Here is a 19,311-nt window from a genome sequence, read left to right on the forward strand (position 1 = left end):
ACCATGAGACCCCATGCAGATACCCAGTGTTGTGTACCTGTGACCAAGAAGAATGTGTTAGTTCTGGAAGATGGATGTGTGCAGACAGCAACTTTCAGGTCCAGGAACCACCCTGTCATTTCACGTGTACCTGAATTCTCTGGCTGCAATGACCTGATCTGTGGCTTTGTGGAATTGCTGGGTTAACAGTACAGAGCAGTCTCTCTAACGAGGAATGAGCTGCTGTGAAATAAATAGATTTTGAAGCAGAGGAGCTCTCCCCTGACCCTTTAGTCCTTTCTTTTAGTAAACCAGAAGGCAAAGGTAACTCTGCACTAGAGTTCCTGTCTGTTCAGCACTGAGATCAAACTTGAGTCATGAACTGAGCAGTTTTTCCTCTTCTCCTTGGCCCTGCATTGTCTGTACTACTTGACTGGTCAAAGTCAGTCTTTATAAATAAAAACAGAAGGCTTACCAGCCTACCTGTCTCCCAGACTCTTTACCATCACTTATTCTCAAGGCTGGTCAAAACCTTCTTTGTCATTGTCAGTTGTTTATTGAGCATCCATCCTCTACAGAGCCCTGGAGTAGGCATTTGGGAAGTTACAAAGCCATGAATCAGACATGGTTTCTGACCTCAAGGGGCTCATAATGTAACAGAAGTGCGAGAGGGGACACACAGAGAAAAGTTTGAATAATTTGAAGATTCAGTTATCAGCAATTGAAAATCATAAGAACAAGAAATGCTGTTAGGATCTCCCCTTCGAGTCTCCTGAGTATTTAACTATTTTTGAGTATTATTTCTTATTTTTTCTCCACCTTTCCAAGGTTTCTGACAGCCCGGGTGCCTTTTCACCCTGGCTTTCATATGGTGTGACAAGCTGTGATGGCAGTCACTCAGTGGTAGAGTAATACTGAGGCTTCAGCTGCCCAATACCAACCTGCCCCTCTTGGACTCCCAACATCTTTTCTATCCTTCTGGCTATCCAAATATGTAATTTACACAACAAGCTACATGATGTAGTGTTCATCATGTGTGCGGATCACACATCTTTACCCACATCATTGTCATCTTCAATGGTATTTATTGAGCACTTACTATGTGCAGAGCTTGGGAGAGTATTGTACAGCAGAGTTCATACCTATTCTAGTAGTACACGGTAGTAAAAACCTTCAGGAGCACAAACTCAGTTAATACAAAATCCAAACTGCATTTAATGGCCCGGTAAGTCAATTTACATTAAGCGCAACAGCTGTTTCATGCCAAATTTGTGTATTATGAACTTTATTCATGTTCCCATGGTCTTTGTATTAATGAATGGTGATTGTAAGTAGGTGGCATTTTTTACTTCTAGGTGCCACCATTAAAAGAAAAGGAGTATCCTCTTTGTGTGCTTTTTTGTTAGCAGGCTCATTGCTTCAGCGACTTTGCCTCAGGGATTTTTGTTACCTGGGACCTTGGAGTCCGAATGCTTTCAAACTCACCAGTGTCGCTTTGGGAACATATTTTTCTGCTGAAATTATTGGGAGTTGATATTTGGATCAAAACTTGGTATGAGAAAAGGGAATAATTCTCATCTGTTGTGGACTTTGCCTTATTCCACATCCCTTAACCAGCTGTATGCCAGGTCAACCTGTAGTTTTTGACTCTTCTTTTTAACAGAACCATGGAAGGCATCTAACTATATAATAATAATAATAAAAATAATGATAATAATAACTGTGGTATTTGTTAGGGCTCAGCATGTATCAAGCACTGTATTAAGTGCTGGGACAGGTACAAGATAATCAGGTTCCACCTTGGGCTCATAGTTTGAGAGGGAGAACAGATCTTGAATCCCCATTTTACAGATGAGGAAACTGAGGCAAAGAGAAATTAAGTGACCTGCCCAAGGCCACATAGCAGGCATGTGGTGGAGCTGGGTGTAGAACTCAGGTCCTCTGATTCCCAGGCCCGGGTCCTTTCCACTAGGCCACGCTGCTTCTATTTGTGGATTTCTCTTATCACCATCTTTTGAGAGCTGAATATTTCCCTGTAGCCTCTGGACTGTAGCAGATCGCTGGGGAGCTGTCTTTTCCCATTATCACACTTGACTACAGAAATGTAGATATCCATATAACAGATCATGTATCTTATCAGCACATTAGCATCCTTTCTTAAATAGGTTTATTCCTTCTGGCGATAAATAGCTTCTTTGCTTCCATCGGAGAAAAGGGTGGAGAAGCTTCCTTGTATTTCCTGAGGTTTGAAAGAGTTGTCCAGACTCTCAATTTCTCTTTCTCCATCTCATCCTCCTGACTTAGTGAGGAAGTGGGTGATGGTGGGACCAAAGGTTTCAGTGAAGGGTCAGAATTCTAAGCCATAAGGAATATGGAATGACAAGGAAATAGTTACCTCACTTCGTTCCTTCCTGGCACATTTCTCAACAAATAATTTTATTCCTTTTTCCTATGCCCTCCAATCCCAGTTCCACCAAATATCTGCTCTGTGACCCTAGGCAAGTCACTTCACTTCTCTGAGCCTTGGTTTCCTCATCTGTAAAATGGGGATTAAGACAGAGAGTGTATCCAACATGATTAGCTTGTATCTACCATAGCGCTTAGAGCAGTGCTTGACGCATAGTAAGTGCTTAACAAATACCATCATCATAAGCAGTTTGGATCAGCCTGAGCTAGGTAATCATTCATACTTGACACACTTTTAAGGCAAAAATGATAAATGATAATGAGAAGCAGCATGGCTCAGTGGCAAGAGCCCGGGCTTTGGAGTCAGAGGTCATGGGTTCCAGTCACGGCTCTGCCAATTGTCAGCTGTGTGACTTTGGGCAACTCACTTCACTTCTCTGGGCCTCAGTTCCCTCATCTGTAAAATGGGGATTAAGACTGTGAGCCCACCGTGGAACAACCTGATCACCCTGTAACCTCCCCAGTGCTTAGGACAGTGCTTTGTACATAGTAAGCGCTTAATAAATGCCATCGTTATTAAGTGTTTTACCTCCTTTCTCCACTTTGCTTTAAGGAAAGGAAAATAAGTGGAAAGTGAGATTCTTTGGGGACACATGGGATCACATCGGTGGGGTCATTTATGGTGATATCATAAGAACAAGCTCTTTGGGAAGCCATTGGATAGTACCTTAAGGACTAAGCAGGAGGTAGAAAAAAATTATTGAAATGCCAAAGTTGAATGGTCCAGTCACTGAATGGCAAATCAGAATGCCAAGACTTGACAACATCTATCATTGAACATCAGTCCCAATCTTTCCTCTAATATGATTGTTTTCTTTTGGTGCCCAATTTTGCTAGGAACCGAACTTGCTTTTTGATCTCATCGACATCATTTTGACATCATGGACCTGTAGGTGCTTGACCGTTTGTTGCTTTATTTTTGACTTATCAGTCACAGGGAAATCCCTGATTTAAGCTTTTGTTCCCCTGAAGTGTTTGATGGTGGAAGGGATCAGCCTAGCTTGCCCAGGAATTGCATTTGATTTTTTTTTTTTCTCAGAGCTTTTTGAAACTCTTTCTTTTCTTCCCATCACCGTAGTCTCATGCCCTGGATGCAGCTGGATGGCGACTCGCTGTACCTCTCCCAGGCGGAAGACATCCGGACCTATAAACTTTGCCCAGATGGCTCCAGCCTGCACCGACGTCCCCTGGCCATCTTTTCCAGCCACCAAGAGGATGTGTGTCGCTTTGTACTTGCTAACTCGCATATTGTCAGCGGAGGAGGGTAAGCCCCCCTGCTTAGACCCTTCGGTCAGGATGCCGGCAGTCGGAAAGGGTGGCCTAGCCCAAGGCTTAAGAGCCTTTACCTACCGCTCGTCTTTGTTTTAGTTTTTTTATGGTATTTGTTAAGCACTTACTATGTGTCAGGCGCTGTTCTAAGTGCTGGGTTAGAGACAGTAGTCAGGTTGAACACAGTCCATGTTCCACGTGAGGCTCAGTCTTAATCCCCATTTTACAGATGAGGTAACTGGGGCACAGAGAAGTTAAGAGGCTTGCCCAGGGTCACACAGCAGACAAGTGGCAGAGCCTGGCATAGAACCCAGGTCCTACTGACTCCCAGGCCTGTTCTCTATTGACTAGGCCACACTGATTCTTTGTTGGTGGAGTATCTTTGGCTTGGACTCAAAGAGGGATAAAGAAGGGAACCAAAGAAAGGGAAAAAAGCCTGCTGCTGTTGGTAATAGGTCATTTCCAGAGCATCTGCCACAAAGTGACTGCTAGTGGAGGAAAGGGGAAAACTCAGGGTGACAAGAAGATCGAAGGTACTGTAGTATAGATTTAGTATCAGGGACCTTACTAGGGAAAATTTCTTGTAACTCCTACTGTGTTTATCATTAGCTGTCTGGAGAGTGCCAGAACTGGGGGACAGTCAGGAACTAGCCAGTTGGAAGCTTGGGTGCAAAAATGGAAGGGTGAAGAAATGAGCCAAGAGCAGTTCTTCTTCCACTGAGGCTATGGTTCTGGGGCATTTTCCTGTCCCTCTCCCCTCCCCATTTGCTTTCTGATCTGCCTCCCTCACTGAGTGATGCAGAAGTAGAGAGAGGAGAAAGGACGGCTTCTCTTAGTCCACTGGGGACTAAGAGAAATCCTTTAAGGGCAAGCTCCCAGCCTGGCAGAGGGCTAGCAGCTTTGCATTTGGCGTGGCCAGACTTCAGCCCCGCTGTATCTCCCTTACTGGTTGCTGTAGTTGCTTCTATGGGGCTCCTTGAGTTATCCCCTGGCTGATCAGCCAGGGGCTCTGTATAGAGTTGATGTCACTGCAATGTCTCCAGATGTCATCAGTCCAGGGACCCATCCCCTTGGACTTCCCCAGAAGCTTGAGGGTGGGGGTAAGGTTGTGAATCTAGAGGCAGACTCCTCTTCCTCTCTCTCTCTTCCCCACAAGTCTCTGTGGCAGTTTCAGGAAGTGGGTGAGGGGTATCAGGATGACAAGAAGGAGATCGTGTATTTCAGGGCAAGGGAATACTCATGGAGGGGTGTACAAATCTGGTAGCTTTGCCCCAGGGCAAAATTGGAGTAATCTGTCCCTGCTGTAACCAGGCTTTCCTCATTCAGAGGGAGATAACTGTCTTCATGAAGATTCCTAATTCTCTCTTGCAGAGATGGAAAGATTGGCCTTCATAAGCTGAATGGCTCCTTCAGTATCAAATTCTCCGCTCATGAGCAGGAAGTGAACTGTGTGGACTGTCAAGGCGCAGTCATCGTGAGTGGCTCTCGGGACAGAACAGCAAAGGTGAGTTGGGAGTCTCTCCCACGTGAATCTGTTAGACAAAGGCCGTGGCTCACAGAGGGCATACAATCTAGTAGGTTGAGGAGGGGAGAAGAACAGTAAGGTTCACAGTACATCCCTGCTGGGAGGAAATACCCTTTGGGCTCCTCGTTACCCTGGACCCATCCTTGGTCCAAACCAATATAACTTTACCAACAATCTAAATGCCTCTCCATCTTCACCTGCCTCCAAGGTGGTGAGGTTAGGATTCATGATGGCAGGTGGCAAGATGAAGGGGGTGGAGGGGCTCCAGGCTGTGGAGCCCTCCTAGCTGCTCAGTCCCCTGGGGGAGGCGGGGGGCACAGTCCTGTTTGCCTCTTTCACCCGCCCTCCGCTCCTGGAAGGTGGGTGGAAGGGGACCTTGAGCATTAGACTTGGCTTGGACTGTAGGGAACACAATAAAGAGCTTGCTTATATGCCTCCAGCATGCTGCTCACCATGCCAGCCCGTGTCCCTGCCAACTGGCCTATGAGAGGAGCCGACAGTGCCTGGGAAACTAGCCACTCACTTGAAATGTGGCGTGAACTTAAAAACAGAGGGCCTGGCCAGATTTTCCTCCAAATGCTGAGTTTCCTCAAGTTTGTGGGTTTAGTTCTGACCCCAACATATATTTTAAAAATCTTCCCGCTTACACTAGCTCTTTTGGGTAGGTTCATTTTTTACCTTTGGGCTTGTGAAGAGGTTTTGTGGGTGATCTTATTTTGAACAATGTATCCCTGGTGTGAGGTGTTCAGTAAGTGGGGCAGAGGCCTTTAAAGATGCCTATTATTTACTTCTCAATTGCCAAGGTACCCCACAAACCCTCAGGCAATGAACCAGGTCCAAAAGACTAGGTTTAGTCAGTGAAGTGATGAGGTGGCTTAGTATTTCAGTGTAATTCTTCCTGGTGGCATGCAAACCAATGAGCTGTTTGGAGTCCTAGTTTTGATTTATAAGTGGGTTTTTTTTTTCCTTTTTCCCTCCTGTCACCACCAGTTCCATGCAGGAGCTTTAGACCTGTTATGTTGTGGCTGCGTCTTTGCCGGTCATTAGTCATTACGAATCCACCTTGGGAGTTTTGCTGACAGTTCTATGGGTGGTGCAGTAGGTAGGATAGGATCTCACTTGTGTCTGTCCCATAGCTGTGCAGACTCCATGGTGCTAACAGGAGTGAAATACGTGTTTATGCCAGCAAGTTGGAGTCCAAGACACACAGGGTGCAGGTCCATAGTGTTAGAACCTGCCATTTTAACTTAGGAACTTTTTCTGACTCAACACATTCCCATCTTGGCACATAGAGAGATTGGCCAGTATGCCCAAGTGAGGAGGACACAAGTGGGCATCTCTTGTCAGGAAAATTTGCTTCTATTTTGCTAGAAGTGGTCTTGCAAATTAACAGCAACCCCAAACCCCAGGACACTATAAGAAAATGAAAACTGTGCGACTGTCTCCCTCCCCACCCACCCAATTCTAGTACCACTCATGCTCACAGCCATTAGTTGCACCATAGAATGGATAATGGTCAAAACTTAAGTTGTGAAAGGGTCAAAACAGAACAAAAAAATTGTCTTCAAGGCGTCTGAGATTAGCATTGTAAGAAGTTTCTTCCTCCCAAGCTTTAGACTTGTTTCTCATTAGTATTGGAAATCAGCACATGTTGCACTGCCCCATTGGTTGAGTGCAGCTTTCAGGCTTTCGTGTGCACATTAATGTCACTTAATTCCTGTGTTCTTCAAGGAGTAAACTTAGAAGCCTGGTGATGGTGGCCTGAGGGTTCATTTCTTCTGGGTGAAGGTGTAGGTGATATTGAAGTGTCCTCCTGTGCTAGTAAACCATCCTGAAGGTTGTGTGCCTCCTGGATGTTGTGCAGTTCTCTTGCTCTGGGATGTAGTGACTGACCCTGATTTCGATGGTGGGACCTGGGCCTTGCTGGTTGATTGGTGCAGTCAGGAACATGAAGGGTACATGAGTATTTAGAGTTGTGCTTGAATTATACTGTCCCCCAAGCCACGCCTATGGTGACCCAGCCAAAATCAAATAGCCAAATCAAGCAGATTTGGCAGTCTGCTTGAAACATGAGCCCTCAGGTCCCTCCTTCTATCTTGGGGAAGTGTCAGCCACCTCCAGGTCTTGTCTCTCCAGGAATTGGGTGAAAGTTGGCCTGAGGAGAGATGAGTAATTTTTTTCTTCCTCTCCCCCTAACTCTTAGAAGGCACTCTTCCCCATTACTTGGTAGAAACACTTTATACTATTTTCCACTGTCCACTGTAGGATGGAAGTCTCCTATGGCCCAGATGCGAGGGAGACACCCCAAGGTCAAAGAATATTTCCTTTATATTCTTTTATCTGAAGTTCCCTCCTTGAGTTGGGTTTGACTTCCCCGATAGAGTGAGGGTGATGGACGGCACCTTGAGAGGTCACTTGGGTCTTTTGATCACTCCCAGCCTGGTGCCTAAGAGCAACCCTGTTGGTTGCGCTTTCTTTTTTCTGTTCACTAAAGTCTTGTTTTCCTTTGAAAGAGAGAGAGAATGAGAGAGAGAGAGAGAGAGGGAGAGAGAGAGAGAGTATGTGTGTGTGTGTGTGTGTGTGTGTGTAATTTCTGAGGGGTGGAGAGAAAGCCCTCTTAATGGAGAGCTCTAAATGCACTGGATGCTAGAGGGCTCTGGTGAGTGTTGATTAGAGTTAAGCTCGGAGTAGCTGCTAATGTACATTCCTGACTGATAGGGACCAGATAGGTCCTCCAAGCAATATTTTTAACCTGTAGGAGATATGGAAGCTTAAAAGAGTTAAGCTTTTCTGCTGCTTTTGGTGACACTAGGTGCTAAATTCCCTGCTGACATGAATAGCATGCAATCCTGGGCATTAACAACAAACAAACAACAAACACAACTACCTTCCCAGCTTTGAAGTGTCTCTCTTTTTCTTTCTCTCTTTCACTGAGTGTGTGCGCACGTGCGCCGTATGTGTGTGTGTGTGCGTGTGTGTGTGTATGTGAGACCTCCAACCTCTCTCCCTCCCCTTGGTAAAATGTAGGTTAGGGAGAGAAGTTGAAATCCTCTTGGAGTAGGTTGCTTAGAAAGGTGTCCAGTGAATCTGCCAATACATCTGCAGGAGAAACTGGAGTTCAGATTAGATCTGGGCAATTAAGTGATCAAGACTGACAAAGTCTTTGGAATTATGACTGCAGCTGATCTTGGGGAGCCGTAGAAAGGCTATAACAAGTCGGGTTGCGCGTTGCTGTAGTGAATGGGAGTCAGGGATTAAGGGTACGGCAGCTAGGAACTCTCAGAAGACAACTATTGTGCTACGAGGAAGTCGGTTGGGAAAGGTGTCAACCTGAAAAATGTGGCCTTCCCCTTTCTAATTCATTCATTCATTCAATCGTATTTATTGAGCGCTTACTGTGTGCAGAACACTGTACTAAGTGCTTGGGAAGTACAACATATAGAGACGGCTCCTACCCAACAATGGGCTCCCAGTCTAGAGGCGGTCTCACGGTCTAGAGACGGGCTCACAATCTAGAGATCAATCCCCTGCCCCTTCTACTTCCAACTCTATCCTTCTGGCTTAGCTCTGAGTTCTGGAGCAAAAAAACCAAACTTTTTATAAACTTAGCTAAAGATTTCTTCCCCCTTGCCCCTGGCCATGCTGGTGAGAATCCCTCTTACCCTCTCTTATATTTCTAGGTTTGGTCTCTATCCTCCAGCACCCTGGGACAGTGTTTACACACCATTCAGACGGAAGACCGAGTCTGGTCCATTGCCATTAGCCCACTACTCAGGTAAAGAGAAGATATTTGGAAGAAACAGTTTTAACCCCCTCTGGTTGTGTTTTGATTTGGCCTTGGGGTGGGCAGGCTGGGGAAGATTTTGTACTTCTCTTCAAGGCTGGCTTTAACTGCTCTTCCTTCCGTAATTTATTTCATTGTCTATCTTCCCCGGTAGAATGTAAATTCATAGTGGGCAGAGATCGTGTCTACCAACTTCACTGTATTGTACTTTCCCAAATGCATAGTACAGTGCTCTGCACACAATGATCACGTGATAAATATCGTTAGTTGATTCCTTTGAGAGTCTGACAATTATTCTGTGCACTAGGGGGATCATCATCATCATCAATCGTATTTATTGAGCGCTTACTGTGTGCCGAGCACTGTACTAAGCGCTTGGGAAGTACAAATTGGCAACATATAGAGACAGTCCCTACTCAACAGTGGGCTCACAGTCTAAAAGATGGCAAGCTTTCAAAGATGATTTGTCGTACAGTGGGTAGATGAAGCATCTCTCTGCTCATTGCCCCTCCTGACTCTACTATCTTTGGTTAAATAATCTCCACTGATGCCTGTGGAGAATATCTGACAGACTATCACTTACGTCCTTAAGTGCCCTCTCCCGCCTCCCCCTAGAACCCATCACCCACCTTATTGTTTAGGAAGAGGGTGAAAAAGCCAATCTCCCCAAGAAATATCCCAGGGGAAATATAGATACCATTGTTCAGATGTCCTCAAAGACCCTCCCCCTCTTGGAGTTTTACCAGGAATCTTTGACAGAATTGTAGGTATTAATTCCGTATCTTGGTTTTACATCCCTGGGAGGCGTGTTCCCTTTTAATCTTGAAGCCAGGTTCCCCTCCTGTCACCAGTCTGGGTCATCGATGTGGCATTGAATTAAGGAGAGAATGTGAGCTGCTAAGCCCCTCTCGCCACCCCATCCCGATCCATCTTCTCCCAAATCTGTTTACTTTTCCTGGAAAAATAATTGAAACTGTGCCTCAGTGGCCCCTGGCGGCAGAGGTGGGTAGTTTGGATAAGCAGCTGAATACCACTGACCGATTGAGTGAGATAACTTTGGCTCAAATTGAAATAATTGAAACTGTGCCTCAGTGGCTTTCGGCCTTTCGTTCACATGAAAGCTGAAGGCTTTAGAAGCTTCTCTGGCCATTCGTTTTCCTCCCAGAATGAAAGGGTAGGTGTGTATGCGTCTGAGCCAACAGAGGTGACATCCTGGATTCCTGGTGGATTTTTCCACTTCCAGGTTGTCATCGAGCAGGCGGGTTTTTGTATTTCAGTAGAAGAGTGTCTGTAGTGTCACTCCTCCGCCTCTTAGACCCACAGAGTTTCTTTGGCCAGGGCAGGGTCTCTGCTTCCCCTCTCTGTAGCAGTGTGTGCACATAGTCACCCATGTTCTCTCTGTCACAATATTTGCCCAGCATCCTTTTCCCCCTGCCGGGTGATAAACGGAAAGGCTGTAGAGCAACTACCCCTGCAAGGCCGGGTTAGAGTCAGTCATTCGTCTTATGAGAGACTTGGAGTTTGACTCCTTGCCCCCTCCCTCACATCAGCCTCCTCTCCCTCACCTCATAGAGCCTGAGTCCCCCCTTCTCTCATCCCCCCCACCCCCAATCCCATCAGCATTCAAATTTTTTCAAAGAATTAGAGCCGATTAGCCACGTCATTAATTCTTCAATTTGTCGGCTGATATAGCAGGGCCTGCAACACACTGCTGACCCCGGAGAATGGAGATCCCGTTCTTTAGCATATTGACGATGGGAGAAGTTAATTAAAATTCCACAGAGCGAAGGTGTCGGCTAACCTATAAACCTGTCGCTTTTGGAACAAATCGCTACAATCCAAGGAAAGAGAGAGGGAAAGACCAGGAGGAGGGGTGAGACCGGGGTGTAATTTGGGCAAGGGGCTTCAGGATGGTTCTCACTCTCACCCTATTCCCATAAGCAGTAAAATAGTGTCCGTAGTTTGCCCCCTGTTTTCAGAGATCTTGGGGTGCTAAAAGGAAAGAGTAATGCCAATCAGTTACTTTAAATGATTTCTAGGATGTGAGGGATGAGAGGGCATTGTGTCTGTGTTTTACCTGCTTTGGAAAGCCTGGATGGAAATCCCTAGAGTTAGGGCTCCCAAAGATATGTTTGCCTGGCCTATTCCTGAGGCTAAGCCTTTCCATTTTGGTGTGGCGGTCCCAGCTGATCCACAGCTGCCCCTCATCTCGGGGTTTAAGATGAGGAGATGTATTCTCAGTGAATACCACTGACCGATTGAGTGAGATAACTTTGACTCAGGTCTAGGTCGAATGGCTGTAATGAGCTTTTGACCAGCAGCCCGGGTCTATCTTTCTTTCCCTCATGCTTTGAGGAACAACAGAAAGAATGTCCTGAGATGCTTGGTGATGGCAGTGATCTGGCCACCTTCCAGCCACCTGCACCCATTTCCAGGAAGTCTACTTGTCCCACTCAATGAATTTTCCAGTATCTTTTTCCCCCCTCAATGGGAATATTTCCTTTGAAAAATGTCATCCCTTGGAATGATAGAGGTAGAAGGTTGGGGGGGCGGGGGTTTCAGTATCCAGTCTTCACACCACAGCCCATTAGCACAGCCCCGTCCTCCATTAACTACTGGGCAGTCTTTTGGAGAGTGGGCAGAACTCACACTCTGTCCATGTTCATGGACTCCACCCCTAGCTGTAGCTTGTCGGTGGCTCTGAATGTTTCCTCTCCACTGTTCATCCTTCAGCTATTTGTAGGCTGTTATCTCTTGGGTTTTCTTTTCCTTATCTCAATCAACAAGCAAATCTCTTCAGGTCTTTCCTTCTTTTGCATACTCTCTCAACCATCCCCAGTTGGTTCTTGCTTCTCTCTTTGGCAGAAGTGTCTTTGACCAGCAGAGAAGGGCTGTCTTCTTGCTGGGAAGGTGATGGATCTCTGATGGCCCCTTTGGTTATGTGCTGCTCTGTCATCGTCCCCTCCTATCATTCCCCCCAGGTTTTTGAACGTCCATTGTCACGATCCAGGTTTCCTTCTCTGCTCAGATGGCCTCCCGTTGAATTATTATACTCTTCTGCATATTTCCAGGCTGGGGTCCTTCAAGTTCACCTGCCCGGACCTCTAACCTCTTTCGGTCTCTCTGTATTCTTTCGGCCCCTGCTGCATGCTGGCTGTACCTCCTTCCAGTTGAGTGTTGTCTGTCAGTGTCACTAATGTGATGTTTACTCCTCTCCTCAAGATGATTAATTAGGATGCTAAGTAAGGCTGGACCAAACAGGGGGAGCCTAGCAGCCTCACCACTAGAAAATGACAGCTCCTCCCACTGTGATTTGCTCTTGTTTTGATTCATGCTCTTGGGCTGGAAAACAAAAATCAGTTTTAGAGGCCATTGACAGGGTGGATTAGTTGCTTGTTCTGCTGCCTGTTTTTTGCATTTCCCTGGCTTGGGGACCTCGTGCTCACTTCCTGGTTTGCTTGCTCTCCTGGGCTAACTGGGGATTAGAGTTTCTAGCCTGGCAAACTGGAAGGTTTCAGAATTCCAGCTCCCCTCCTGCCCTGCCCCCCCCCCCCCTTCTTTTTATTTAAAAAATAATTTTGTGAAAACATTTCTCTTTATATTTTTGGCTTCAGAGCTTCCACCTCTTCTCTTTTGCAGAAGCCTGGAGTTTGAACTTGGGCCAGTGAGAACTCTAGGCCCTGTCCACTGCTCTGGCTATTTGAGTCAGTGAATGGACATCGCCAAGTGTGGAGACTTCTGGTTTCATTTTTCTGGGGGCCAGAAAAATGCTGTTTTCACTGACCATCTTCCCCTTGGTCTTTTATCATGCCTTCGAGTGCCAGGTTAGAAGCTAAGGCCTAGTGCTAAATAAATAGGGTTGTTAATGATGGGTTCACTTTCCAGATCATACCTCCGGGTTGAAAAGCTCACATTACTACTGCCACAAAACATACCTTCTGTGGAAATTCCTACAAAAATCTATCTTTGTGGCATCATCAGGGGTGCCCTGTCCTTTCAGTTTGTACCCTGACACCCTTGGCTGGCTGAGCTGTAGTTAAACTGGTAATGAAAGCTCCACCCCTCCTCCCAGGCCACAGCCCCCCCAGCAGTCTTGCACCAGATATGAATTTATGAACCCATAGCACTTTCTTAGAGACTTACATACCATAACCCTTTTGCGCACCTACTCGTCTAGATTTTTTTCTTTGTTTTCCATCTGTACATTGTTTCAGTCATCTCCCCCACTAGACTGTAAACTCCTTGAGGGCAGGGAGCATCCCTTCTGAATCTGTTGTATTCTCGCAGGAACAGCATGGCCTAGTGGATAGAGCACTGGCCTGGGAATCTGAATAGATTCTAATCCTGGTTCTGTCACTTGTCTGCTATGGGACCTTGGGCAAATTACTTAACTTCTCTGTGCCTGTTACTGTATCTGTAAAATGGGGAGCCCCTTGTGGGACATGGACTGGGTCCAGACTGATGAGCTTGCATCTACCCCTGTGCTTAATACAGTGCCTGGCACATAGTAAGTGCTTAGCAAATACCATAAGATAATAAATAAATAAATAAGAGTGATTGATTGATTTGTTAGCTCCAGCTGCTCAAGATTACTCAGCTCAGTCAGTGGTAGTCAGGAAGGGTTAGGAGAGCTGGAAGCTCCAGAGGTTGGGAAAGGATAAGTAAGTCTAAGCATCTGACAGGAGTGTGAGGAAGAGATGGATGTTCTCTGATCGCTAGTGTGCTTGGATGAGCCCATCATGGGGTTTTGTTCCTTTGCTCCTGTTTGATTTTGCAGGTGGGGTTGGGAAAGTGCCAAGGAGACTGTGACCTGGCGGTCTTTAACCTGGTCAAGTTGCAGGCAAAGGGTACTTAAGGAGCTCGGTGCTTTTAAAGGCCTCCCCTTCAACCTCACAGTGTCTCTGAGACCTGGACTATTTTTTTCTGAGGTGAGACTGTGGTACGGAGGGAGCGGAAAAGGAGAGCCCCAGACCAGGGTGTATGTCGAGTCAGGCAGAACGGTCTTCCGGACCCGCTCTCTTGTTTCCATGCTCTTGTCAGCCCACTGTCCTTCCTAGAAACACCTCTAGGTCTCTCTGAGGGTCTGCTCTGATTGGAACCAGTGTCTGTGCCACAGTGTGACTGCCCAGAGTCTCCCTCAAAGGGTTGGGCAACAGGTGGGCACAGGAGAGGAGATGGGGAGCTTTGTTCCATCTGGTAGACATACCCGTCCCTCAGGTCAAGAATGAGGCATGTTGGCAAAGGGTGGTACAGGGTAGGGGAAGTCCACATGGCAGCCCCCTGTATGGTACTTATCTTTTAAATGTTAGATTCAATGTGGCAGGACTGCCTGCCAACCCAGACCCTTTCACCAGGATGGTGTCTACTGCTCTGATGGTTCTGGAGGGGGAAGAGGAGCTCACTATTCCCTTCTTGGCTCTTTGCAACTAATCCGCCCTTCCAGGGGAAAAGAGATACTTATAGGCTTACTTCCTTACTGTCACATGGAACGCGCTATAATGCAAGGAAAAGTTGCCAGAAGGTTTCCTGAGGCATTTTAATTTAGTCCCTGCTCTGCAGTTCCCAGTAACTCCCTCCTGCTCTATGATGGTAGGAATATATGTGTCATGAGGTGTAGAGGCCTAGGTATGTTATTGAATATAGAATATCATTAAAAAAAGAAAAAAACTTTGCTTACTGTGGTGGCTTATTTGTTTTGGGGGGTGGGTGGGGGGTCAGTCCAAGTCTGCATGAAATGTACCGATTCAAATTTGCAAAGTGAGTTGAAACCTCTAGGGTTTTCTATGGAATAGCTGCACCTTCATGCTTCATGTCTCCCCGAGGTAAGGGGGCGGTGCCAGGAAAGAAAAGCAATCACTGTGTACTGTTTGGTTTGGGGGTGGGTTTCTGGGGAAAACAGGGTGTCTGTGCCCAGCATTCCTGACTTCAGAAATACAGAGTTTATAGTGTGTGTCTCGTCGTGTTGAAATGCACCTTTCTTTAGTGGAACCTAATTGCAGCTCGAGTTTTTATGATGGAGAGGGTTTGGAAAAACTGGAAAAAATGTTGGATTCTTTTCCTTCTCATTGGTTCAGGGATCTTCTGGCATCAAATGGCATGGCATGTTACTCTTTCTCTTTTCTGCTTTATGAGTGCCAGTAAGGATCGAGCTGTTGCTCCTTGTCTCTTTTCTTTGCAGGTAGACATAGGTTCTGGAGTGGATGTCTAACAAACACAATGACTGAACTGCATGTAGAGAAAGTCTCTTGACTTCGGAGAGGAGAAGAGAATGAGTTGGGGTGGAAGTTGTAGTCGGTTGCTGAATTTTTCAGGACGAAGTTGGCACCGTTAGATGGGAGAAGAGGATTTTGACCATTCACCTTCCCCAGTTCTCTTCCTGTAAAAGAGATCCTTACCTGCCCCAGATGTGGAATCTCTGTCCTCTTCTTTCCCAAGTTTGTGGCCAAGGAAAAATTGTTTTGGGTGCCTGGGAGATTGAGCGGTGACCCAAGTAGTTGCGGGAAGATGGGGTTTGGAAGACCTGATGCAAGCAATGTTGAAGGTCTCTTGGGAAGAGGACGAGACTGCAGGGATCTTAATCTGAATGCAAACCTGAAGCAGGGGATCTGGTTGAACCAAAATGGTAAGAGCTGAGGCGGGGGAGCCCTTGTCCTTGCTGGAGTGCAGACCTGTGGCTAGGAGTCCAGTTCTGAAACTAACTGCAGTGTTGAAAGAGTGGAATAGGGCAGATAAAACCTGAATTGCAGGCTCTTGGGTCATGTTGTATCCCTGGTTGAGTAGGAATGGCCAAGTGGGTTTGCATCCGTATTGTAGTCCTTCCAACAATCCCTGCTCATTCACTAATAACTAAGAACCCTGGGTAACTTCCCCTAATCACATCCAAGGGCCAGGGCTCAACCTAAGATTGAGGTCTTTGGGCAATTTCCAGCGTTTTGAGCAGGGTTGAGAAACCCAACAGTGTGTTATTAGGGGGACTGCCCACAATCAGCAAACCACATAATCTCCACATGACCTGCCGTAGTGATGCTTTGGCACTAACTTCTTTGCTGGCAAGGCTGGCAGAGTTGAGGAGAGTTGAATTTTCTTTTTTTTTAAGCAGTAGGTGCTTAGTCTTTGTAGAAAGAATCCAATTCAGTCACATCACCTTAGGAACTTGTCTACCAACTCTGTTAAATTGTAGTCTCCCAAGTGCTTAATACAGTGCTTTGTCCACAGTAAGCACTCAATGAATACTATTGATTGATAGTTCTAATTCAGTCACTTCAACTGTGCACTCTTACAGTCTGTATGATGTGTGCCCTGGGTGTTGTGAATTTCTCTTCCTCGTTTATGGTCAACAGACAGGTGCACATTCCTGTCTTTCAATTTCATTCTGCGTTTGACTCTCTCTGACTTTTGCCGTTCCTGTTTCTTCTCTTTCTCCTCTCTTCTCTTTCTCCTCTTGTATTCTCCTCTCTCTCTTCTCTTCCCTTTTTTCTTCCACTTTCCAGACCTCAGGGTAAGAGAAGGTAATTTTCCCCGAACCTTGACTGCTGTTTACTTTTGCTGGGCTGTGCAGTGTGCCTGTGTTTTTCCACCTTTGATCAGTGTCCTGCCGACAGATAATTTAGCAATTGCATCCCAGGGTGGAAGTGTGGAGTTAATGTTAAAATTAGTTCTTCTCCTCCCCCCTGTTCCCCCCCCACCCCAAACTTCACTGGGTGATGAAGCAGAGAGGGTGGAGGAGGGGGTGAAGGGGAACCATAAATTCTAGAGCTGGTGTATCTGTTCCGTACCGGGCAATGTGAGCCTCTGATGTCTCCACAGCACTTTCATTAACATTTAAATTAAGGGTTTGTTTTCCAGGAGGCTTTACTGGTAGAGCCCTTTCATGGCCTGACACAAGCCCCCTCCTTCCACCCCCCCGTTTTTTTTTTTAAACCTCCCTCTCTTCCAAGCATGTGTATAATTGTAATTACTGCCCCTTCCCTAATGTTCCTCTGTGAGGGTAGCAAACTGAGGGGCTGCAGGAGAGGTACAAAGGGAATTGCTAGAGAGCCTGAGAGGTGTGGGGGCAGTCAGGATGTGGGTGTTGATCCTCAAATTAGGGAGCTGTGTCTGGGTTCTTCCTCCCTTCTTTTGGTCTTTCCTAGGTGGTGTGGGAGCTACAAGTCTGTCCAACTCCTCTCCCTGATAATAGTATTTGTGGTTCTAAGTGTTCACTATGTGCCAAGCACTGCATTAAGTGCTGGGGTAGATACTGCACATGGCGGTCAGACACAGTCCTGTCCTGGAGGTCGGCAGGTCAGGGATGTGGGGTTCTGGAATGTTAAGTCCTTAGTCGGTGCTTTGTGAGCTTCCCAGTGTTGGGTCTGCATGGATGGACTCTGAAGCTTCAGACCTGAGGTGTTCATCCTCAGTATGGTTTATTAAAATGACCCCGTGTGCATAGGGCTCCCACTGGGGACTGGAGAAATAATTCAAAGACACAGTCCTTGCCATTCTGAGAACCAGTGGTCTGGTGTGGTCCTAATAATAGTAATAATAATGATTTTGCTTACTAGAGGCCAAGGATTTGGCTAACTGGGGGTAGAGGGTAGATACAAAACAATCAGATCAGACAGTCCTTGTCCCATGTGGGACTCTCAGTATAAGGGAGGAATGAGAACAGGTATTGAATCCCCTTTTTACAGGTGAGGAAACTGAGGCCCAGAGAATAATAATAATTGTGGTATTTGTTAAGGGCTTACTATGTGCCAGTTACTGTTCTAAGCGTTGGGGTAGATACAAGGTAATCAGGTTCTCTCGCATGGGGCTCCCAGTCTTAATCCCCATTTTACAGATGAGGTAACTGAGGCACAGAGAAGTGAAGTGACATGCCCATGATCACACAGCAGGCAAGTGGCAGAACCGGGATGAAAACCTGGGCCTCCTAAATCTGGGTCTCATGCTGCTTTCATTAGGCCTCCTGTTGTATTCTTCCAACTGAACTCCATCAGGACAGTGCAGAGCCCTGGGTAGGGCTCAAAGTTGAATTTGATTTCTGTTTCATTGGGTCCCAGGCTTCTAGCCAAGGGGACCATGAAGCAGCCCCTGTGGGTGGGATTGGAAGAACTGCCCACAGTTCCTCACAGTGACTTGACCTTTCTTGGGCTGGGCACAGGGTAGCTGATGCTTGGAATGGATGTGCTCGTAGGTGACCAGTTTGCTCTTTTTATAATTAAAAGACACTCCCCGCAAGGGAGGGCTGGTGTGTTTATTATTACTTAATTCACATCAATTAACCTTTATTGAGTGCACTACCAGGAAGTAGCCAGGGGCTTATAGGTTGCAGGATGAGTTCCATCCCTTCTCTCAACCACATCACCTGTGTTAAGCCTTAAAGACAGCAACATTCTGTTAATCAATCAATGGTATTTACTGAGCGCTTACTGTATGAGGAACACTGAATTAAGCGCGTGGGAGAAGACAGTACAACAGACACATTGTAGGCACATTCCTTGCCCACTACAAGCTTACAGTGTGGAGGCTGAGACAGATGTGTATAAATAAATAAATTATTACTACGTCATCCCTCCAACCTCTCCCATCTGCACACTTTTCTACTCTGCTGACTTCCAACTCCACCTCGTGATGCCCGTGGAGCAACATGGACACACACACTTGACCTCAAAATTGCCGGGTGCTGTACCTCTTATATCACAATCCCCGGCCCCTAGATGTCTAATATTAGTAATACTTGCAGTGGTATTCATTAAACACTTATTACATGCCAAGGATTGGAGTACATTCAAGATGATTTTTTATATGTGGTATTTGTTAAGCTCTGACTGTGTGCCAGGCACAGTGCCGGACTGTGAACTCCAGGTGTGACGGAGATCAAACAGTCACTGTCACACCTGGAATTCACAATCCAAGATGGAGTGCAGGTATCTTGTTGCCATTTTACCGATGAGGACACTGAAGCACAGAGCAATGAAGTGATTTGCTTAAGATCATACAGCGTCTAGAACCCAGATCTCTTGACTCCCAGCATCCTGTTCTTTCCGCTAGGTAACATTGCTTTCAACTCTGGATTACTGCTTTGTGATCTTCATCTACCACCTGTCACCTCTCCCATATCCTCTCCCTCTTCAAAACTGTCCTTTACCCCCACCAAGACCTGTGATCCGTGGCCCCTCTCTTTTGACCCACACTATAGGACCACTCTGACCTCCCTAATCACCCATCCTTCCCTAGACACTGCACTCACAATCAATCATCAATTGTATTTATTGAGCACTATGTGCAGAGCACTGTACTAAACACT

The 19,311-nt window shown here is 46.3% G+C and overlaps 1 protein-coding gene across 1 annotated transcript in view; it reads left to right on the plus strand.

Moving 5' to 3' along the window:
* FBXW4 (F-box and WD repeat domain containing 4) overlaps positions 1 to 19,311 on the plus strand; it is a 108,037-nt gene that overhangs the window by 21,600 nt on the left and 67,126 nt on the right. Inside the window, exons 3-5 of the mRNA XM_038758625.1 lie at positions 3,524 to 3,709; positions 5,086 to 5,218; positions 8,920 to 9,014. Coding sequence (XP_038614553.1) covers positions 3,524 to 3,709; positions 5,086 to 5,218; positions 8,920 to 9,014 — 414 coding nt within the window. The remainder of the gene's footprint in view (positions 1 to 3,523; positions 3,710 to 5,085; positions 5,219 to 8,919; positions 9,015 to 19,311) is intronic.

The sequence above is a fragment of the Tachyglossus aculeatus genome, chromosome 16 (assembly GCF_015852505.1).
Source record: "Tachyglossus aculeatus isolate mTacAcu1 chromosome 16, mTacAcu1.pri, whole genome shotgun sequence".
Taxonomy (NCBI): Eukaryota; Metazoa; Chordata; class Mammalia; order Monotremata; family Tachyglossidae; genus Tachyglossus; species Tachyglossus aculeatus.